The 25713-nt window shown below is 34.7% G+C and overlaps 1 protein-coding gene across 3 annotated transcripts in view; it reads right to left on the minus strand.

Annotated features, from left to right (window-relative positions):
• Positions 1 to 7918: 7918 nt before the first annotated feature.
• LOC110093708 (ABC1 family protein YPL109C, mitochondrial) overlaps positions 7919 to 25713 on the minus strand; it is a 57469-nt gene continuing 39674 nt past the window's right edge. For 2 of the 3 annotated variants that reach the window (XM_028699306.1, XM_020818693.2), the window contains exons 5-6: positions 20363 to 20518; positions 8225 to 8357 (exon numbers count right to left, since the gene is read on the minus strand). In XM_028699306.1, the coding sequence (XP_028555139.1) occupies positions 8241 to 8357; positions 20363 to 20518 (273 nt within the window). In that variant the 3' untranslated portion in view covers positions 8225 to 8240. Of the gene's footprint in view, positions 8358 to 20362; positions 20519 to 25713 lie in introns of all 3 variants that reach the window. The other variant, XM_020818686.2, reaches the window with a different exon arrangement.

Raw genomic sequence — 25713 nt, forward strand, 5'->3', positions numbered from 1 at the left:
GAGAAAGGAAGATTCTTGGTTGCTTTTAGAGTTCAGTTCTTGCATTGGGACATTGCACAAATGGAGTTATTAGCTGTTTTGTTTCTGAAAAATTTGGTCCACGATTTGATGTTCGAAACTCAAGGAGTTATCATCGAAGGGGACAACTTCAATATCATTAAACTGCTTCAAAATTCGGTCAAGAGCTGGAAGGTTAGTAGAATGATTGATGATAATTTGGCTTTCTTGCTAGAGTTTAAACAAATTGTGTTTTCTTTTTCTAGTAGAAGTGGTAGCAAATTAGAGGATATTTGTGCTAATTTTGCTTTTGATAGATCTTTTTTGTGGGAAGATCTTAATGATGGTTTGATTCCTCCTTTTTTCTTGTATTGCTTGAAGGAGGAATGCGATTCTTTAGGTGTGACTTGAGTAGTTTTTATTTGCTTCTTGTTTGTTTTTAATGCCATATTAGCATTTCTTTCAAAAAAAAAAAAAATTAGCAAGATACAATCAGTATAAGAGAAAGCAAAGTCCCACCAGTTGATGAATTTGAAAAATTCAGATAAATCTTGAACAATATCAACAAATATATGGTAGAAATATTACATCTATGCATGATTGTAGCAAAGTATACTGCTGAACATATGAAAAAATGTTGAAAACTAAGTGACGGTAGTATTAAAAGAGAAGAGTACAAGGTGACAATGCTATCCACTAGCAACAATCTATAAAGAAATGCTTTAGGGACCTGAGTATGAAGTACTTTATCACTATCCCATGGATTTATACTTGACAAGAACCAACATGTCAACCATATTATTGACTACAAGTGCATCTAAAAATCTATAATATCATAGAGATAGACTTTTGAAGATCTACAAAATAAAAATCTCAGCACCCAAGTAAGCTTTTAGAGATCCACTAAATGAAAACATCTGTATGGCATCTAGAGCAAATATCTAGATATTCACAAGGTTAATCAACATACAACAAACGTGGTTCGCTCTAGATGTGATCCACATTTATTGGAGGGCATTTGTTGACCTCTACACTATAATAAAATAAACAAAATGAAATAATAAAGAAATGCATACCTCTGTCACGATCTGCCCCAAATCCCTGCTCAAATCTTCTACACAATCGATGACCCATATCTTTGCAAATGACGTGATGTCAGCTGCCCATTCCCGCGTGCAGCTATCCATTCGATCGTTTGAGTCATTAAATACGATGATGGGATGAAACTTCCTCTTCCTTCTCACGACACTAGCTTTTGAAATCCACATGCCCATCGACTTCTTCTTGTGACCATCCTCTGTTGAGTCCCTCTCCGATAATGCCTACGACCAAGCTCCACATTCCCCCATCAAATCTATCTCCATACCCTCCAACCACAGCAACCCCATGTCCTACCTTTCGACCTCAACATCCAAACTATAATGCCTCTAAGCTCCTGATTCTTTCGAACTAGATAGAGAGAGAGAGAGAGAGAGAGAGAGAGATATATATAGAGAGAGAGAGAGAGATCAAAATCTCCGTGCCTTCAATGACATTCCCTTCCATTTGGATCGGAAGCAATAATGGGAGTTTGCTCATTGCCAAAGTAACCATCCTTCTTCCTTGTAAGCACTTCATCGGCTTCTTTGTTGTCGATTGACTTCGCTTCTTCGAACGACATTCTGACTGTCAAGTCCGAAGTAAAAAAGGGAGCTCACTCACTGTGAAGGAAACTTACTCTCATTCCGCACTACGTCGGCCAAATTCCACATAACCACTAAACCAAAGAGAGGAAACATAGTATTTAACTAGCCTAAATCTTACTCAAATCCTGTATAAATCTTGAGCTAAATCCTGCTTAATTCCTACTTAAATCCTATCGCCAAACAATACATTGCAAGAGAGGAAAGTAGAGGATTTAATTGTTGATGGATTTAACTATTCTCTAAATCCTACCTTTTCAAACTAATTAAAATTAATTATTTTTAATTATATTTAATTATTATTAATAATAGCTAATTATGATTAATTATATTTATTGTAATTAATTATTTTTAATCCTATCTAATTATATTAATAATAATTAGTTATAATTAAGTAAAATTAATTATATTGACTGCAAATACATTTAATGATCTATAATGGCACAGAGATAGATTCTTGAAGATCTATATAATGAAAATCTTAGCATGACACCCAAGCAAGTTTTTGGAGATCTGCTAAATGAAAACCTCTGTGTGACATCTAGAGTAAATATCTAGATACCTATAAGGTCAATTAACATACAACAAATATGGTTTGCTTTAGACGTGAATCATATTTGCTGGGAGGCATTTATTAACCCCTACTGCATAATAAAACAAAAAAAATGAAATAATAAAGAAATGCATACCTCTATCAAAATTTGCCCCAAATCCTCGCTCAAATCTTCTACACAAACACTGACCCATATCTATACAAACGACGCGATGTCAGCTGCCCATTCCCGCTTGCAGTTGTCCATTCGATCGCTTGAGTCGTTAAATACGACGATGGGATGAAACTTCATCTTCCTTCTCACGACACCAGCTTTCAAAATCTACAAGCCCTTCGACTTCTTCCTGCGAGCTTCCTCTGCCGAGTCCCTCTCCGACAACACCTACGACCAAGCTCCGCATCCCCCCATCGCATCTACTTCCATACCTGCCAACTACAGCAACCCCATAGCTTATCTTTCAACCTCAGCACCCAAACTAGAACGCCTCTGACCTCCCGATTCTTCATATATATATATATATATATATATATATAAGATTTAATTGTTGATGGATTTAACTGTTCTCTAAATCCTACTTTTTCAAACTAATTAAAATTAATTATTTTAATTACATTTAATTATTGTTAATAATAGCTAGTTATGATTAATTAATATTTATTGTAATTAATTATTTTAATCATATTTAATTATATTGATAATAATTAATTATAATTAAGTAAAATTAATTATAATTAATCTTTGTTTTAATTATAGTTAATTAATAAAATTAACTATAATTAATTAAAATTGATTATGATTAATTATTACAATTATAATTTTTTATGATTAATTATTATTAATTCCAATTAATTATTTTTAATTATAACTAGTTACTATTAATTATAATTAGTTATAATTAAATAAAGATTAATTACAATTATTACAAGGGAAAAGAAAGAAGGTTGCTCTCATCTCTTACCTCGATCTACATGTCACCACCTCATTGATTCCCGAGGTATAAACCCTCCAAACATAGAACTTCGAGAGCCTACCTTTGACGCTTGCAGCGCGACAAAATAACTACATATACACGCTTTTGTTAGCGTGGTGGGAGGAAGTGCGTTGTGGTGCTAACAACGAAGCTGGTGATCCAAAAATCACATTTAGGCGTTCGTGGTGCATCGAAAATCACATATACATGCTTTTATTGCGCGTGGTGGGATGAAAACTCGGTGCGATGCCTACGACGAGATGGAGTTACTTTTAAGTATCCGTATGCATGGAAATAAATACGCTTTCAAATAGATACTCTCCAAGGCCCCATACATGCTTTTATTAACGTGGTCGGAATGAAGACATGGTCATTATGTCTAAGGACACTTATCATACACATATTTATTAGCGTGGTGGGAAGCCCTAGACTCATATAGTTTTTCCCTAAAAAGGGGAGACGTCGGGAGGCTGCCAAAATTTAGACTGAAAGTGTACAAAACTTAGACAAAAAGAAGAACATGGGACTTTATTTGGACATTTATTTGAGCATCAAATGAACTAAATTCAAAACTTGAATAAATGAGCAAAAACATTTAAATCAAACTCAATCGAGAAGAATTTGATTCAAATTTGAACTAAACGAAATAATAAGAAGATTTGAACGCATACAGAAGACCAAGACTTGAATCAAATGACGACGATCTCAATTTGGAACTTGAACTGCACAAAAGACTTGTGAGTTCAAACTTGAACTTGATTTGGACAATAGGGAACTAGACTTCAATGCTATAAAAACATATTTAAATTAAGGTGTAAAGTCTTAAATGATAATTTGAAGCATTCGAGGGAATATCGTTTAACAAAAAACCCAATGTCACTTGCTTCTAAGAAATAATGTGAGTTTCCCCATGCATGAATAATAAATGACTCAAAGCTTGGACAATTAAAAAGAAATCAAATGGAGCTTGAACTTTAACTCACATGACAGAATTTTTTATCCTTGGATTTTTTTATCCTTGGATTGATGATCAAACAAAGATGCTGAGATATAAGGTCCTAAGTGGCAAGTTCTAGACTTTCAAATAAATAACAAAGAGCAAATAGGAAAATCATTGCATGCGAAGGAAAATAGCCTACACTTAATTATGAAGGTGGACATAAATCTTGCACAAATCACTGCAGATATTTATGGGGACAAGATGAGTGCGATGTACATCAATCGTGAGAAGAGAATTTGCAACATAAAGGAGTCCAAAATTAAATGCAAAAGAACACCTGTGAAACTTGAGGTGAATAAGAGACTTGCAAATACTACTTGTTTCCAATTAGTGATGAATTGTGGACAACAAATCAGATTCTTGTTATGATATGATTCTCTTAATAGATTACATGAATTCATTGCCATGATTAACACTAATCAAAGATGACATATAAGATAGGCAAAAATGAATAAAAAGAATATTTTTTAGGATAAAGAACTTGCAAGTTCAACTTGTTTACAACTGATAAAAAAATCTATGAAGGGCATGACTTGACTACAAAGCCATAATGTGGGCTTTTGGACCATGCCAATCGATTCATAGTGTTGGATCCAATTTATTCTTAAGCAACATTTAGTAAGAATTACAAGACATGTGGCATGCCACCTATAAGCGGAATACAACACATTAGTAATATTTATAAGTCCCTATGATTCATCATGGGGGATCTTCCATGCATGCAATATCCAAACTATAATTAGAAGGGATGATTTATAATGGCTATCAGAAATATACCACGAATACTATGAAGTCCCTCTAATCAGTGAAAACCAACTTGTGTACAAATGCAACAGTTCCCTACGAACATTGAAAGGAATCATATGGTGAACGTAGTAAGTTGCTGACAAATGTATGTGGGGAATTAGCAATGACTGTAATCAAACTGATAGTCAACAACAATCTACAAATGAACACATCAGTCTCTTGTAGATTATTGAAGTTCGTGTGCCATGAATTCAATGAGTCATCAACAAAGATGAATGAGGGAGTTGTAGCGAACATAACTCACCTATGAATATGTTGTGCAAGTAGATACATATGTCCCCTTTAAGCAGAAGAATTCGGCATGCAACGAACACAATAACCTTCTTGTAAATGAAGATCAAATTGAAAGGATAACAATGTGTTACAATTAATCAATAACATAGAGTTCTCAATGAATTTTAGAGATATTCAAGCTAATCAAAATGCCAAGGGTGTGATGGGCATATAGCAGATGAAACAATTGCTTTACAACACTCCAGCAATCAACATCAAGATAGAAACAAGCACACTGATTCGCATGCAATCCAGGATAGAAGATCTGTAGTACATATGAGTTCTCTACGAATACAGATGTACGCACCACATGTCATCTGTGGCTAGATATAGAAAGACTTCAGTAAATGCAGTATCCTGTAGTCAATTTCAATTGAATGCATCTACCTGCTTACCTGCAGTAGTAACATATACGCTGCATGGACCAAAGATCCCAAGAAAATGAATAAAGAATGAGACAAATGCAAGTTCCCACGAGCTTCTGTAGAAGACTTGTTGTACATCCAATATGTTGCCCACAAGCAAAATGAAAGTGAATTATAGTAAATGCAAACACCTACGGGCTATAACAGAAGATTCATTAGTGAACAATAAGCTATATGCAGAAAGCAACAAACATTACATGACAGTCTATCCGTATGAAACAAGCAGATAACCAGTACAACACTATGACACCAGATTCACAACTTGAATAGGAGCAATCATAAGGCATGTACAAGTTCCTGAATAGATTGTTATATTCAATTGACAGTTGCCCATAAAACTGACCAGCGTTAAATCTTTTAAAAATGTCCGCGCACATGCACCGTAATTTGTATACACATAGGTACACAAAAGGGATAAGTGCAATCACAAAACCCGTGTAGGCCTCAACGAGCGTGATGTATTCATACACGTAACATCTAAGGATGATGCGTGGGTCAATAAATTTGAACTAGATCTTCTTAAGCAGGTTAATAGAAGTCGACAATGTTCAATAAATAATTATAAAATATCCCCAAACACTCGTATGGACCCCAACAAGTGTGATGTATTCACATACGTGACATCTAGGGATGCTGCGCGGGTCAATGAATTTGAAATCGATCCACCTAAATAGTTAAATAGAAGTCGACAATGTTCAACAAATAATTATAAAATACCCCCAAACACCAGCATGAACCCCGTCGAACGTGGTATTGGTACACACGTGATGTCTAGGTATATTACGCGGGTCCATAAATGAATGTAGTTCGTGTCTGATCCTTCTAAATGGATAGATAGGAGTCAGCACAGCTCAAATTATCAAACATATATATTGTCAAGGTGTCAACCAGAATATCTATTTTATACGTTCATATAAGGCCTTCAAGGTTTCCAATAAAGAAAATTCATTAACAAAATCGCAAGGCCAATAACGAGCTCGATCCTCTATCGACAGCTTAATAGAGTCGATAAGGTTCAATCCATAAATAAAAATGATCCCCAAACACCCTGATGATGATCATGTTGAATGCAGACCTCAACCAGAAAGATTAATTCTAAATATTTCAAAATGTCATCCCAAATACCAGAGAATTCAAAGTTCCAAAATCATTTAAAATTGAAATAATTCATCTAATCGCTTAAAACAAAATCCATCTACCCTCCGAAACAATTTGTAAGGGTGGACAAATTAAAATTTACTTCAGCTCACATAGAGCTAATGCCTAGTCGAAAATATCACTATAATCAATTCTCAAATAATCTCCTGTCAGTAAGGACATGATACGTGTTCTCTGACCGATAATTTTGTCGCCAATTGAAACTGCAGGATAAACAATTATGACTCGAGACCTTCTGAACCGAATGATTTTGCTGTCAAATGACATCACGAGTTAGCGGTTATGATTAGAGCCAATACGCTCCTAAGTGACACCAAATCCTTAATATTTGAATCAATAGGATACGATTGATAGGACAAAAAGCCCTCTATTAGCTAAGGTAGATTCAAATTTATCCCCTTGAAAAACATTCCCTTTATATCTACAAGGTATCCTTGGACGAAGTAACTCATGGCTACCGACGAGAATTCTTTTGTCATGTTGTGTCGACTACCTCATCTGACTAAGTAGACCAAGGACCACGATAACCCGAGACGACGGAACCATGAGATCTTGATTGGGTCCATCATTTATTCCCCCACCATCCGATTTAAATGCAAGATGATGAAAATTTCTATTTTAAATATCCAACTTCCAATACCCAAACTCATGCTGCTACTATATGCCAGATGCATACCTCTACGTATCTGATTGTTAAAGGGGGAGGCCGGGGCCAAATTTTTGGAGCCCACAGAGATCTTCATGTAGGTTTACAGTACCCGGGCAGATATGAAGCTGGCTGCTCATATTAAAGGTACCGAGCTCTCGAGAATGAGAACTGGAATACTGGCGGCTGAGATTTACCTCACTGGAGAAGCAGCTCTCACGATGAAACAAGAGCTGCTACATATACGTGTACGTCCATAAGCAAATTTTCAAGGCTGAAAGTTGGTAATGTCAGTTCAATAAATAGAGCATAGAGTAGAAAACAGAAACCTGCGTGGGTAAGGAGAGCAAATTGAGAGAAAGAGTGATAAAAAGAATGAGCATAACACTGGTTACATTGTGCGGCATTGCAGAAACAGCATATAATATTTTACATTATAGTACTGATTTCGTGTTGTAACAATTTGGGGGCCAACGAACCACCACTTAAGCAGTTACTTAATTATTAGAAGATGATTTGATTCTATTTTCATGGTTTCTTTGCTTTTAATTTCCAGATTATGGTACATCAAAAAAGAATGGCTCTATGGATAGCCAAAAAGAGCATTGCAAAAATAACATAAAAAATAAAAAATGACACTTGGAGATGAATTATCCTATCTGCTTCTATTTCGGCTTTTACAACTTTCAAAATTTTTTGCTGATGTGAAAAAAAAAAAAAACTAAAAATCAACCCATTAGCCCTTCAATCGTGTATAATAGAGACTCAGCCCAGTCAGCTTTGAATAACAATGTCTGAAGCGTCTGCATAACATTGTAATCTGGATCAAGCTTGCGCTGCCAACCCTACATGAATAAAAACGCAAGGATTAAAATATAATAAAACACAAAATAGAAGAGAAAATGTAAAAAAATAGCAGAGTAGCATTGCAAGCAAAAGAGGGGTTGAATCCAGCATCAGAAAATAAATTCTCTCTTTAACAAAGCAGCTGCAATAAGAATCTGAAAATGACAGTCTAAAAGAACCACATTACAAATAATTACAAAGGCTCCAATTTAGACAGATCCACAGTAAGTAGATCCACCAGATTTATCCTTTATGGAGAGCAATTCAAATTTAAAGTCTCAAAGATATCATTAGAAGATAGAAATTTAATCAAACCCAATATTGGCTAGATATGGAAGTCTTTGATGACCATCTCTCGGCTTTCTCATAGTCTTTAATCATAAGGGCGTTGAATCTGAGATAAACAAGCATAGTTCTTTTACAATGGGAGGAAAAAGGGCATTTCCCATCATGAAGGCAATGTTATTAAAAACACATTTCGAAGCATATTCTATATGGGAATCGAAGCAATGTGCTGGACCCGCACACTTAGCTCTAGCTCAAAATGAGACCCTGGTTCACATTTCATGGTTTGGTTCAGCCTCTAACATAATAATTAGACATGACATAATTAATCAGCACACATAATATTATTGAAGATTTAAGATTATACTTGCGCAAATTTTAACACACCAATATAATTCATCAATTTACTGAAACTATCATTGATGTTGACACATCATTTATAAATACTAAGCAAGCCTGCGATACATCTTTTGCCCCTCGAATACTTTTTGAATTATTTGGATCCATAATTTAGCTTTTGGGGGGATGAATTAGATTACGCAAAGCATTATACAATATTTCTTTAATCTTTATGGAATGTATGGATATAATGTAACATAAAGAAATTATTTGCTTTATCTATTTGTTATTTCTTTTCATCAGGTTTGAGGGCAAAGCTGCTTCTCAAAGCAAAGCAAACATATTAGAGCCAAGCCAAAATTAAATAAAAGTACAATGCCTCACCAAAAATATTTGTATAAATTTATATTTATATTCATGAGTTATTCTATAATTAGATCTATTTTGTTCAGTACATAGCTTGTTATAATAAAAAACAAGATGTGGATGTTTGATTCAGAACCAATATATTTGAATAATCTCCCTCATCTAGTTTGCATCTTATGAACAAAAAAAAAATTATTTGTTTACTTTTTTGGTAAGTTTAAAAATTAATGCAATAGATCTTTGTTTAAATTCCCTCATAAAATGTTTTATATTATCTTGTAGTTTAGTGCGGGTTACAGAATAGCAGATAGCAACCCTATGAGCTATCTTTTCTCATCGGGGATTTCAGCACCAAGGGAAACACCCCACCTACCTTCAGTTGGAGGTCACGGGTATGTCAGCAACATTGAAGCTTGGCAATGGCATTACTACCGCTTGCTAATAACAACAAAGTTACACCTAAGTTTTATAAATATTGGTGGCAAGTATTCATCTCCCTAAACTCAAATCAATGATCTCGGGCCGAATCAAAGAATAAATGAACGCAAAGGTTTACAAACTCAATCAGGATTCAAGATCAATATATGAGGAGGTTATCAAATTATGGGCCACAAGCATTATTTTCACTTTTTAAAAAAAGTTATTATTTAAACCTTGTTATATTTATTTCTTTTGCCCATGCTGCTACTATTTAAGAGGATGACGGTAACATTAAATTTTCCTCTCATAATCAAAGAGTGGTATGTGCTGACGACACTTAAACCAATAAGAAAATCTCTCTGTGGACCCGGATAAAAAATCAATAGAGGGAGTACTTTGGTCGGATCAACATATTCAACAAATGCATAGGTCTTGAAACTCCATTTAAATCAAAGTTCTATAGACGTTTATAAATTAAGTCCAGATCAAAGATCAATGGCTGTTGAGATTTTCTAGTTTTTGTTATTGCATTTGTGCGCTGAGGATTTTTTGCATGAAAAAAGATCAAAATTAGATGTGCTTGAGCGGTTAAGTTGACTAAGGGTTTTAGGGTGATGAATTCTAGGTTCTCCAGTTCACGTGTTGATTGGATTGGCACTGGTTACGTGTGGAGATGTGCCAGTTGCAAAGCTGACAAATGCTGCACTAAGTTCAAGACAAAGAGTTGTAGGTCTGCAGAATGCAAAGAGACGAGGAGAATCAAGACCAGAGGGTGTGTGTGAAATTTGATGATAAGAGGTGCATAAGAAAGCTCATCGGCAATAATCGCGACGCGGCGGGAAACTCCCCAAAACCTATTCGCAATTCATTTAGCATGACGAGTGGAGCCCCGTACATGCTTTTCTTAGCATAGCGGGTGGAAGCTTATTGGCGAAATTTGCAACGGCTCCGGTGGCCCTCACTAGCAATGCGTTCAACAAGTTGAGTGAAACCTCATACACAATTTTCTTAGCATGAAAAAGAAAACTTGTTGGCAATGTTCACGACGCCTTAGGTGGATCCAGTTAGTGATGTGTTTGATGATGTGAGTGGAGCCTCATACATGATTTTTTAAGTATGGTAGGAGGAATCTCGTCAACCATGTGGGTGACATGGCTGGGTATTTTACTTGATGCATTTTCTCGTGTAGATATGACAAGCACACTTTTCTTGACATGATGAGAATTTTTTGAGAATTCCGACAATAGTACCGCATGACATCAACCATAAATGTATTTCTTAGTATAGTGGGCATGCTTATACTCCCTGCAGATTCTCTATATGTGGGGGAGACACAGAAGACTGCAAGAATTTTGACTGAATTTAACATGAAAATTACACAATATGGAGCCTAAAGACTTGTAAATATACAACTAATCGAATGATAGGTACACAAACTAAGTACTTAAATACTGTTAAATCTCAGCCTCACATTCCAAAGAGGATCCCACGGCTATGAACAATAATCCGTGGGAAGACCACCTAGATCGCATTAATTCCTTCCATAGTTAGATTGTTGATTTAGGAATGATTGTATTGCTAATTATTCTGCAATTATTTAGAGTTATTTGTTTCCTTATCAATACACCTTGTATAGATCTATAAATAGGGAGTAGATTGCATAATAAAAATCAAATTTTTCTTCTCAAACCTCTGATTTGTAACATGGTATCAGAGCCAACGGCCTTAATTGCCGTAGAAGAACGATTTTAGATCGTCGGAGGAGGAAGAGAAAAAGCTCGGAGCATCCAAGACTTGATCGCTGCCGACTCCGTGCACGCCAAAGCCGGGACGGACGATTCCCCACACGCTGAAGCCGGGACGGACGACTACCCTCACGCCGAAGACCGAAGCTGTGACAGAGCTGAAGCCCCGATCCAAACTTCCGATCCGACAGGGCGAAGGAGGATAGTCAAACATCCACGAACGAACCGAAGGAGCGAAACTTCCGATCTGAGAGGAAGGCCAAAGTCGTCGAAGGTGGAAAGTCGAACAGCCAAAAACGAGCCGAAGGAGCGAACATGAAGCAACGAAGCTGAACGAGACTCCACTGAGAGGAGCCAGACCCCGTGCCCTAGTCCTGATCCGAGCCTTTTTTTAAAGGCTCGACTGGTTTGGTTTATTAAACCAGGAAAAAATTCTTTTTTAGTCAAAAACAAAAACAAAAAAAAAACAATAAAAAACTTTATCATCGACCTTTATTGTCGAACAAGAAATTTTTTTTTGGAAGCCTTCATTGCTACCCAAAATTATACAGATAGTCTTAATCACTATCATAATGTCAGAAATCAATTCCTCCAAGAGCATTGACCAAACTGAGTCGATGGTGCACTAGGGACGAGGTGACCTCCAAAGCATGCAATCTTCATATCGTCTAAATAGGAAGAACTACCTAAAGTAGTCTCAATTTATGAAGACATACTTGAAAGGGAAAGAGAAAATACACCACCTCCTTGAAGGAGGACAAAAAGAAGAAGATCCTAAATTCGAGGTGTGGGATGAAGCAGACTCCATGATTATGTCATGGTTGTGTAATTCCATGACTCCAAAAATTAGCGACACATTTATGTTTCTTTCCTAAACCCTAAACCCTAAAAAAGGACATATGGGATACTGTCAGCCAGACCTTCTCCAACGCTCATGATGCGGCTCAAATCTTTGAAATTAAAGTCAAAATTGGAAGCACAAAACAAGGGAGTAAGACCGTGACGGAGTATGACACCCTTCTACAAAATATGTGGCAAGAACTTGATCACTATAAATGCATAGAGACCAGATGTCCGGAAGATGTTGCGCTCCTAAAGAACTTTATTGAAAGAGATAAAGTTTATGATTTTCTTACAGGATTAAATACAGAATTTGACCAGATCTTCGATAAAGAGGAGACGCCTTCACTCAATGAAACCATTTCTCTCATCCGTGCAGAAAAGTCGACGAGGAGTGATGTTAGAACCAAAGGTCATTGAAAACTCAGCAATGGTGATGAACAAAGAATCGTCATGGAAAGGTAAAGATTCTTCAAAATTCAAAGACAAAAACTCACTTTGGTGCTGTTATTGCAAAAAATCTAGACACACAAAGGAAACGTGCTGGAAAATATATGGAAAACCCCCCAGTAAGGAGTGGAATAAAAAAACTGAAATAAGGAGCACGTCGCATGCCAACAACACTACAAGCCAACCCACCATAGAAGTACAACCTAACCTTGGAGAATTCAATAAAGAAGATATTGATAAACTGAAACGACTCCTGGTATCCATTGAAAAACCAAATGTATCTTCCTCACTTACACTCTCAGGTAAGTTTCCGATTTCTATTAGTTTAAGTACCTCTAAAAATTATTTAAAAGAATTATGGATCATTGACTCAAGAGCCACAGACCATATGACTCACTCACCTAACCACATCATCAACTATACTTCTTGCCCAAGCAACAAGAAAATCATCACTGCTGATGGTTCTCTTACCACGGTAGCAGGCCAAGGAGATATAACATTATCTCCCTCACTCACCCTAAAAAATGTGCTCTGCGTACCTCAATTATCCACAAACCTAATCTCAATACAAAAACTTACCAAAGATCATAATTGTCAAGCTTTATTTAACCCTACCTATTGCTTATTTCAGGAAGATTGTACTTGCTAAGGAGAAAGCCAAATTGTACTACTTGGAAGAACTAAACAAACCTAAAAATAGCTACTCTATGTTATCCCTAATTGATAAGAATTCCACCATTTGGCTTCATCATTATAGGTTAGGACACCCATCTTTCGATGTCCTAAGACATATGTATCAACAACTTTTTCAAAAATTAGAAAATAAACATTTTTATTGTGAAACTTGTGAGTTAGCCAAACATAAAAGAACTTCCTTCCACACTCCTTTTTACCTTATTCACAGTGATATATGGGGACCTTAAAAAATCCTCAATATCTCTGGTGCTCGATGGTTTGTATCATTCATTGATGATTGCACTAGAGTCTCTTGGATCTATCTCCTAAAAAATAAATCCGATGTTAGCACCATTCTTCCCATTTTTCATACCATGATCCAAAATCAATTCGGGGTGAAAATAAGAAGATTTCACTCCGATAATGCAAAAGACTATTTCAACCAAACTCTTTCCTCCTACTTCCAAAGTGAAGGGATCATCCACGAGTCCTCCTGCATTCACACCCGACCACAAAAATGGGGTTGCAGAGAGAAAAATGGTCACATTTTAGCCTCCACTCGAGCTTTCCTATTCGACTATAATATACTCAAATCCTATTGGGGAGAAGCTCTCCTAACTGCAACTTATCTCATAAACTGACTACCTTCAACAGCCATTGGACTCAAAATTCTAATGGAAATCTTTTCATCATTTTACCTCGAATTTTGAACCCATCATAACCTCACACAAAAAATCTTTGGGTGCACCGCCTACATTCATATTCACAGCCAAAATAGAGGAAAATTAGATCCAAGAGCACTTAAATGCATATTTATTGGCTATTCAGCTACCCAAAAAGGTTACAAGTGTTATCATCCTCCTACAAGAAAAATTCTCGTCTTTTTTGACGTTACCTTTGATGAACAAAATTTCTATTTTTTCAAGCCTCATCTTCAGGGGGAGACTGAAGATGAGGAAGATGAACTAACACCTCTTGACCTTCCTCCACCACCTCAAACCAATCCACCTAAAAACCAGGATATGGAAATAAAAGACAAAGATATCATTAGATTTGGAAATGTATACTCCAGGCATACAAATTCAGGTTATACTCCAAAGCAAATCCAAAAATTTGAACCATCTCCTAGAAATAAGGTAAGCTCACCACCTCCCTTATACCCTATAACCAACTCTATATCCTTCAACAACTTCTCATCCTCACAAAAATTTCTTGGTTATACTAGAAGATATCCATATTCCTAAAGATATTTTTGAGGCCTTATCTAATAAAAATTGAAAAAATGCCATGATAAATGAAATGCAGGCTCTAGAGAAGAACAATATATGGGAGATCATCAAATTACCGACAGGGAAAAAACCGGTTGGATGCAAATGGATATTCTTCGTAAAGTACAAAGCTGATGGCACACTAGAAAGATATAAGGCAAGACTAGTGGCATAAGGGTACACTCAAACATATGGCATTGACTATCAAGAAACCTTTGCACCTGTAGCCAAGATGAACACTGTCAGAATACTACTCTCACTAGCATCCAAGTACAACTGACATCTAGAACAATTGGATGTAAAAAATGCATTCCTACATAAGGATTTAGAGGAAGAGATATTTATGGAAATACCACTAGGGTTTAAGGAAAAATCTGAAGGTAATAAGGTGTGCAGATTAAAAAAGGCTCTATATAGGCTCAAACAATTACCAAGAGCCTGGTTTGAAAGATTATCAAAATTCATGCTTCTTAATGAATATAAACAAAGTCAAGGGGATCATACATTATTCTTTAAACACTTAGATTCAGGGGGAGTCACAATATTATTAGTATATGTGGATGATATTATCTTAACATGAAATAACGAAGAGGAGAAAGTTAGGTTCAGGAAAAGTCTTACTAAGGAATTTGACATCAAAGAATTTTGTAGACTAAAATACTTTCTTGGAATTGAAGTAACTCACTCCAGCAAAGGAATCTTCATCTCACAACAGAAATACATTAAAGATCTTCTAAAAGAAACAGGTAACCTAGCTTGTAAACCAGCACCGACACCAGTAGAATCTAATATTAAACTTGGGGAAGCTAGAGACGATCCAGATGTAGATAAAGGGGCCTACTAGAGACTTGTAGGAAAATTGATCTACCTTTCTCACATTAGACCCGATATAACATTTGCTGTAAGCATGGTCAGTCAATTTATGCAGAATCTAAAACAGGTTCACATGCAAGCGGTAGACAGGATATTGCATAACCTTAAAGAAAACCAAGGAAAAGGGATTCTCTTTAAGAGAGATCGCGGAATAACCCTAAAAGTATACACGAATGTTGAATATGCAGGATCACCAGTAGATAGAAGATCTACCTCTGGATACTGCACATTTCTTGGAGGGAACCTAGTTACATGGAGAAGTAAGAAACAAAATGTGGTGGCAAGATCTAGTGCGGAAGCAGAATATAGATCTATGCCCTTGGGAATATGTGAGTTACTATGGATCAAAATAATTTTGGAAGATTTAAATATCAAGTTGGATGACCTCATGAAGATACATCGTGACAACAAATCAGCAATCAGTATAGCCCACAATCCAATCCAGCATAACAGGACTGGAAGAAAAGCACATAGAAGTGGACAGAAAATTATTAAAGAAAAACTAGATAGTGATCTAGTATGTATCGATTATGTGTCATCAAAGGATCAACTAGCATACATCCTTACCAAAGGATTGGACAACTCTGCCTTTATCAGAATGATTGACAAGCTGGGAATGGCAGATCTATATTCTCCAGCTTGAGGGAGAGTGTTAAATCTCAGCCTCACGTTCCAAAGAGGATCCCACGGCTATGAACAATAATCCGTGGGAAGACCACCTGATCACATTAATTTCTTCCATAGTTAGATTGTTGATTTAGGAATGATTGTATTACTCATTATTCTGCAATTATTTAGAGTTATTTGTTTCCTTATTAATACACCTTATATAGATCTATAAATAGGGAGTATATTGCATAATAAAATTCAAGTTTTTCTTCTCAAACCTCTGATTTGTAACAAATACTAATGCAAGCAATTAATATTCAAAATTAAACATCTAAAGTGTAGCATAAATAACATAAAAGAACAAAATGATAATGACAAATACAAAATATAGGACTTTCAAGAGACTTTGAAACTTGCAAATTATGCAAACAAGATCTTACCACTGCACTCAAAAGCCTGAGAACCCAAACTCTTGAACTGAAATGAATCCTTACAAGTGAGAAATGAGAGCCTAATTCTCTCCATTTTTTTTCGAGAAAGAATCCTTTTGTGTGGTCCACATTTTTTATAAAATAATATTAAAATACTCATATAAGGTACAAATGAAAAAAGTGTGCCCCAAATAATATTAAAATAATTATAAAACGTACAAATGCGAAAAGTACGCCTCCCCTGCCCCCCCCCCAATACTCCTCCCAATTTCTTCTTCGTTGCCATTGAATCCGCAACTCTTATTCGTACAAGCGGACAAAAAGCAATCAATTAAAATTCTTTAAATTGTATGAAAAAATATAAATGCTAAAATTAAATTTTATGAAACTTCACTACTTGTATAAATTTTGATGCAGGCCTCAATTTATGCACAAGAATCGTGAAACTGAATAACAGTCAAATTCAGTATTTTTCAAGTCATGTGTGTGCCAAGAGATAATCCTGTATGAACTAGAAAATTATAAAAGATTGTAAAGTTCCTCTCTCTGAAAAGTGTGCAAATATGTTATACAAATACACTAAAAAAACATGCAAGTGCATCATATGAATGCACTCAAAAGTGCGCCCACACAATCAAAATATGTGAATGCACTATGTAAATGCATTGAATAACGCATAAGTGCATGATGCAAAAGCACTGAAAAACAAACGCACTTCATTTAAAAAGAGGTTTAAATTTCAAGCATAGGCTTTGATGAGTGTTAAATGTTTGACAGAACATACAAAAATGTTAAGTTAAAAGCAAGTCAAACTAAAGTTTCCTTTTAAAATAAATGCATTTGCATGTGCTCCGATCTATATGTCAAACTCCTAAATTTAAGGTTCGAGGATGTTGTGCAGATTAAAACAAAATAATTCACGTCGACCCTGATCCTTTATTAGTAGATGAATAGAGTTGGCAAAGTTCAAATGATAAAAAAAAAAACTCAAGCACCTCAATGATTGTCATGTTGAAAGTGAATCTCAAACATAGGGGAATCTATCTTTTTAAATACCTCCAAATTTTCATATAATACAAATATATTTAAAGTAAATTCGGTGTAACCCCTATAATAACCATGTTGACAAAAAATGTAACTGAAAGGGACTGCTTAATTTTTCAAAAATACCCTCAAACTCTAAAGTTGCTCATTTAAGGCCTAAATTTTGATAAAAGGTAAAAAAAATTAATATCCACTAAAAGTTTAAATACTTAAAATGAAATCAATCACCTAAAACTTAAAGCAAAATTCATATACCCTTTGCAACCATTAAGGACATTGAAGAATAACTTATGTCAATATTTTGTCTAGCATATCATTAAAATTAATTATCAAATAGTTTCCCACCAGTAAGGACATTGAACGTGTTATCTAACCAGTGATTTTTGTAGCTAAATTGTACCATACATAAACAATTATGATGATGGTCCTCTGATAAAGTGATTTTTGTTGCAAAATGATAGCACTAAATTACAAAAACATGTATATTGTTCAAACCTTTGAGTAATAAATAATAAGATATACTTGATAGAGTAGATGGGCCTCTATTAGTTAATATTAACTTAAATTTATCTTTTTAGGCAAATATTCACCTCAAGTCTATAATATACCCTTAGATGAAGAAAACTATGACTGCTGACAAGCGTCCTTTGGTTAGGTTGAGTCGACTATCTCCTCTGACTAAGTAGACTAGGGACCACAATAGCCTGGGATGATAGAACAATGATATATTGATTGAATTCCTCATTATTTCCCTACAATCCACTTTAAGTATATAATGGCCAATTACAATCCCTAAAAACCCAAATCAAACCCTAAAATCAATGTTATGCGACGGTTATTTAGTGTATGTCTAATTACTAGTCTTAATTGAAAGTTTTCTTTTGTTATAAAAATAAGTAATAAACCATAGGGACTTACACCTATGAGAAACCTTGAACCAAATCATGAAAGAGTGAGATGAATGCATTGGAAGTCAAAGAATGCATTGGAAGTCAAAGAATGCATTGATCAAGTAGGCAGGCAAGCCATTTTGGCACACAGAAGTAGGGAAAATGAGACATGTGAGTGGAGATCATGGTTGAGAAGTAAGAAGGGTGGGTGGGTGTGGGGGGGGGAGTAGAAAATAAATAGTACTATGTTGGGCCAGGTTCGTATTTAACCCATTAAAGCCATTCAATTACTCCCCATTTGTATAATGATTTGAAGAGTACCAAACATAACCCCATGAATTAAGAGTCCTATCTCTATCGATTTAACTCTGAACAATTAATAAACTCAATTAAATCTTAAGACCATATAATAATTCACTTAATTAGTTCAATATCATTTAATCTAGTCTAATTGACGTCAATTTCACGATAAAAAAACCAACAAAAAGAAAAGAATTTGAGGATGGTCATTGATGCAATTCTATCCACCATATATATCTTTAATAAACTTTAATATATTTTTACACATTATCTTTAATATGCACAAAATTAATTCTTAAGTTACTTAATCTATTGTCTTAAGATAAATAAAAATTATACAAAAAGCCTTTAATTACTTTCTTATTGCTCCATAAATTACCTCGGTAAAAATTACCTCCATAATAGATCTTTCTAACATCGTATTGATTTATTACTCCCATAATAACATGTCTTTTCAAACCCTTTGTTTCATTTCTCTTTTTGATATCATGCATCATATATTCATATATATATGTTTGATTCCTATATAATTACGACAATATTGCATATCTTTTTTTGTTTCTAAAACTATCACAAACTTGCTTGTTTTCCACGCATTTAGCAATTTCTTAATCTTAGGATTATAATAACAATGTTTCTAAACCAACTGCTCTAATATCTCAATAAATCTCCAAAAGTATTTCATTTGAAAAAAAAGATTTGCTTCAAGTAGCTTCTTTCAATAAATCTCTAATATGCTTCAAGATTTTGTTTGCTCTTCTGTAAGTTATTTCTTCTTAAAATTTTCAATTAATAATTTCACGAAGTACTTTATTTTTTTTCTTGATATCTTAGTCTTTAGTATGAAGTATTCTTTAATCTGAATACATTAACTGTGAAATCCCTTAAATAAAAAAAAGCATATAGAATTTCAATAAGATACTAAAAATTTTTATGCACCTCTTAGCATATAGCTGTTATTTCTTTATCTTCAACAAATGTTCTTCCAAATATACAATACCTATAGTGCACAACTATCACTCTTCTTTTTGCTTTCTTTTTTTGGGCATTTGCATGAGTTAATGAATGGCTGCAAATTTATCCAAGTAAAATAACATATATAATTTACATGCCTAAATTTACAGATATCCATGTGCATTTGTGCCTGTATGCATAGCTGTTTGAACTATCTACTCATATCCATATTCTACATTTTCAATACAAACTCGACTTCCAAGCCCAATAATTTTTGATGGAGCAAGCCACCAATTATTTTATCATTTAAAAAAAAATAACGCTATGTTTTAGGAAATGTAACAAACTAGTATAGAAATCATTTCCCTGGTTGCAAAGTCACTTGGTGCTATTGACTTTCTCATGCTTTTGCTGAAAAAATTTCCAACTTTTCGTGTGAAACAAGTAGAAAAAGAGTGAAAGCATAAAACATGGTTTAATTTTTTTTTACACTAAAATTGGTGAAAGGTTGTTACCTCAAGAACCAGAGTCGTCACCATGACAGTACAAACATTGCCATCAATATTAACTTTATGATGCCGAACATGATTAAGCAACTGATGCATGCACTCCGCTGGATGGACAAGGTCACCTTCCCGGGTACCCCAAAAGGAAAATGACTTCTCAACTTCCTGCCAGTCATAAAAGAGAATAAGGTGAGATCGTACACTGATTTTCTAGAAATAAAAATCACATTACACTCTGAAAAATTATTTTTTTAATATAAGAGAGTCATGACAAATGGTATGCGGCTCACGGTTTGGTTCAGCATTTGATGTATTATAATTGTAAATGAAACAGAACTCGACGCTCCTAATTTCTTTTTTAAATCTATTTAATATCAAGCAGACATTAAATCGGTGTATTGCCAAAAATTGTTATATTTTCCTACATAGTAAAATCAGGAGCAGAAAACTTAGGTTCTCATCCAACATGCCACCTCAAACATAAATATAAATTTTAGTTAATGATTAGAGAGCCTAGTTATTAAAGGTCTCTATTCATGTCACATAAAATTCTATGCGACATAGCAAAGCAAGCATTGCTTCTAAGATCAGCACTTCAATATAATGAATCTAATAAAGGTTTCTAAAGACAGAACCAAAGCGGTGGTCAGGAATGAATTTCAAGTTCATTGTAAGAATTTGCTGGTGCTATCCAGCTTTGAAATATATCACAGCAATCATTTAAATTGGTGTTTCAAAATGTTATTGTTTCAATGAACACATCATGTGAATAAGTTCAATATTCATAATAAAAAATTTATGTGGTGTGAATAGTAAACAGTGCTTTGAAGAGTCTGCAGCTTTTAGTCAATTCAAGTAAAAAAAGGAGTCCAATTGTAGTTTGGTTGAACTTGAGGAATCGTTAAATTGAAAATAGCACAGCCCAAGTGATAACATAGGTTGAAATGTCTAGAATTGCATAGGTGAGTATGTGCCAATCAAAATGCAAGGGATTTCAAATACTAAAACAAGAATCTAAATCCAAGGGGCTTAACCATCAATGAATATTAAATCAAAATATATTTTTAACTATTATTATATACTAAAAAGCATATTTCATAATTCATTACATAATACTGATTTGGTTATTGAATAATATGTAAGCAGCTGCCTCTACTAAGCAATCCACTAAAACGATAGGCCACTGTCGAATCCCATGGTCCCATTGGGTTTTTGGGTTGACTTATGTTAGGTATGCAACAGCTTGTTGCTGCAATGCTCGATTACCTATTTTGGTATGTAGACACGAGATAAGGAAATTTAGGACACACTAAGTATCTAGTATTCTCTATTAAGACCAAGTCATTATACACATGCTACAGTTACATTTCTCATCAATATACAGAGTATATAAAACTAAAAAATTATTATAAAAAGTTTCACCTGAATGCAAATACATTTTAAAAAATATTTTATTGATTTTGTATATGAAAATGAAATATTTATATTTAAAAACATTTGGAGAGTTAAAAAAAAAAGTGAAGAGAGAGGGGAATAGAGAGAAATCATGAGTAGCATAACAAGGCAAACTAATAGAGATAAAGGAGTGAAAAGAGAGAAATAGAGGGAAAGAGAGGGAAAAAGAGAGAGAGAAAGAGAGTGAGGTGAGAGAAAGAGGAAGAGAGGGATGGAGAATGATGAGAATCATATAGACAAAAGTTGCCCGCACAAGCAACTTCGGAGTGACGTGCAATCAACCTAGCTGTTCACGTAGCATCCTTGGTCAGGCAATCATAAGGTGACTTGAACCTTAAATTTATTTTTTTCAGCGGTGCACTATTGACTAAAATCAAAAGAAAAAGTACTATGTTCTAAAATTTCTCCTTTACATTATTAGACAAGAAGGATGAACATTTTCATCAGGCATTTGATTGCTACTGGCTATAAGATCCAACAAAGAAAACTTTTTGGTGTACTCATCCAAGTTAGATCTAAGGCAACTCAATATCAAGGGCATTACATGTTTATGTTTTTCCTTAAAACCTAAGTTTATATGTACATACCCACTCTTAAGATAAGTAAATGACTATGGGACAAGCTCATTATTTTCTGATGTCATACTCAAAATTCACAAAGTAAAAAATTATAAGTTCTAAAAATTTTATACTCAATTTTTTGCACTTCAAGAAAATGATTAGAACTATTTTTATAAAATCCTATATTCTTTAGGATTATATATATATATATATATATATATATAAAGCAAATTAATCGTCCAAAAGTTCAATTAAGTTTAAAGTTTATACTATTAAGATCATTGCTCAAATGTACAATAAACTATTTATTAAAATATTAGATTTTAAAAATGGGACAACTTGCACTTGTATAGTGCTTAAATGATCAATACATGTGTAAAATGAATGATATATGTATTTAAATGTTCAATAATAAAAATGCTGTGAGTTTAAAAATGATCAATACATGTGAGGCGATAAATGTGAGCCTTTGTGGAGGTAAAAGGTTAGTCCTCAAGTAGCTCAATAGTGATAATATAGGGTTACACCCAGGCCCTATCGAACTATATGGAAAAAAAAAATTTTGGCCTAGATTTTCAACCCTATGATATGTGGTGCAGATTTGATACAGTCCACTACATTATGATAAAATTTAGACATCCATACATAACATGTTATGAGGCCAAGATAAAATAATATATGCTAAAAAATAAATAAAATAAATAAAATAAAATTATGAAATGATTAGTCTCATGTTGATACCTTATACTTGACTAGTATAGTGCATAAATGTTTGATCATATGACATTTCTTTTAAAGTTTCCTTCGATAAGATAAATTCACTCATTGTTGTCACTTTTCTATTCAAAAAACTATACTTATTAATGGTTACAATTAATGCACAAAACTAATCTATATACTTTTAATTTTTATGTTCAATTCATGATTAGCTATTGAACATGATAAATACTTCAAGATCAATCTAACCAAATATGATGAAAACAACAAGAAGCATATTATGTGAAGTTCCACAAATGTTGTCCATAATGCATCGAACAAAAGTCAAAATTGTCCAAATGACACCAGTTCCCGAAACAAACTACCATACACCTTTTAGGATAACATAAATAACTTAAATTAACACCTTTATTTCCTAAGTCTTTGCACAACAAAGATTGAAAAATTAGGCCGCATGTGAGGTGACGACGCAACTTTGATAAGCGTAAGTAATGAAAAGTTTGCCAAAAAAAAGAAAATATCTTATTTTTATTACTATTAGTATTATTAAATAAAAATATCCTTCAACACTCCCATTCCTCCCTCTCCCTCCATATCAAGCCCATCCCATGCTTCCAACTCATAGACATGCACACATCCCCCACCCCTCTTCTTCCACAAGTAAAATCTCGCATGGTCTCTCTCTCTCTCTTGACTTCCAACTCCTCCCCAATTTCTTTAAACCCTTGGCAATTAGAAGTGAGGAAGCAACATGAGATCTCCTAGAAAGAAGGAATCAACAAAATCTCTTATGTGTGCATAAGGACAGGTAAGGAGTTTATTGGAAGAAGAATCGACAGGACTAGCAATTTGTGAAACAGAAAAGGAGCTTGTGAGCAAGCAAATTTGTAGTCATTGTCATTTCCTTCTCCAGTGATCTTGTCGAAGATCTTCTCATTCTCTCTCTCTCTCTCTCTCTCTCTCTCTTATTCTTTCTCTTTCTTTCTTCCCTCCTTTTTCCCTCTCTTTCTTTCCCTCTTCTCTCTCCCTTTTCTTCTCTCCCTCTCGCTTCCTCTATCACTAATTCTCCCTCTCTTTCTTTTTCTCTTTTCTCACTCTAGCTCTTTCCCTCTTTCTCCATATTTGTACTCTCTTCTATCTCACACTCTTTATTTCTCTCTCTCTCTTTTGTGGGCTCTGAAAATTCACACCACAACCTCTCTAATTAGGAGAGTTTTAGGGATGTTGTTGTCAAATTTTCAAAAGACATTATGTTTAAGATAAGACACTATCTAGAAATTTTTCCCTCATCTTATGAAAATTTTATGATCTAATTTCAAATTTCCCATTAGTGAAAGCCACTAATTACCTCACCTGATTATGATTGAATATTTTTTATTAAGGCTAGTTGTTATAGGTATCAAGGTTTAAAATTGCGTAAATAAGCCTTGAGGCATTTTTCGTCCGTGAGGCGAGGCATAAGCCTCGAGGCGATTTGAGGCGTAAGCCTCACGGACGCAGAATTGCGTAAATGAGAATTTAAGGATTTTAGCAGGTAGATAAGAACAAGATTCTATCATATAATAAAAACATCTAAATGACATGTTAAATTAGTGGAAAGTAAGAAAATAAATGCAATAAAATCATATCCCAAAGTACAAAATCACAAAATATTAGTCTATCAAAACTCTCAAAGTACAATTAAGAAAGAACATATAAAATTCAATCATATCCTATCAATAAATGGGTCTTCAAGGGAATCTTCATCTCCAATTGTATCTGTGAATGTCATATTTTTATCATCTTCAATGTGACTCACTTTTCTCTTCCATGTTCAATAAGAATGATCATTATCATGTTAATTGCTCATTTGATATAAATATAATGAAATAGCATATAAGAAGTTATGGAATACCTTTATTTGGTTGTTGTGCTGCAAAACTAGTGGATGTGTGTGGTGTGGTACTAGTGGATGTGCCCACTTGATCTGCTTCGCCCCTCAAGACATCAACACTTAGATCCTCTAGTTGTAGTTCTGATAATGTGGGCTCCGAAAATTCGACCCTGGCCTCCGCCCACTCTTCTTTTATTCGGCAAGGGAGTTTTAACTGAATAAGTTCCGAGGTAAATTTTGGAAGGCAGATGGGTTTGTAGATAAGACACTACCCAGAGATTTCGCCCTCATTTTGTGAGGACTTTATGATCTGAGTTCTGGTTTCCTATAGGCGCAAGCCCCTATAGTTAATTACCCCTCCCGATCACGAGAGAGAACTTTCGATTAAGGCTAGTCGTCAATCAGATACGTATATAATACGTGTTATCTGACATATAGTAGCAGCAATAGATTTGGGTATTGGTAGAAATTGGATTTGGGTTTTGGATGTTTGGGAATTAAAGAGTTTGATATTTAAATAAGAAATTTCACCATCATTCACTTAAAGCGGATGGTGGATGATGGGCCCGATCAATATCTCATGGTTCCGTCGTCCCAGGCCATCGTGGTCCCTGGTCTACTTAGTCAAAGGAGGTAGTCGACCCAACCTGACAGAAAGATCCTTGTCGGCAGCCATGGGTTGATTCGTCCAAGGGGACCTTGCAGACCGGGGTTGAATATTTGCCTAAGGGGACAAATTTGAATCAACCTTAGCT

The sequence above is a fragment of the Dendrobium catenatum genome, unplaced genomic scaffold (assembly GCF_001605985.2).
Source record: "Dendrobium catenatum unplaced genomic scaffold, ASM160598v2 fragScaff_scaffold_1236, whole genome shotgun sequence".
Lineage (NCBI taxonomy): Eukaryota > Viridiplantae > Streptophyta > Magnoliopsida > Asparagales > Orchidaceae > Dendrobium > Dendrobium catenatum.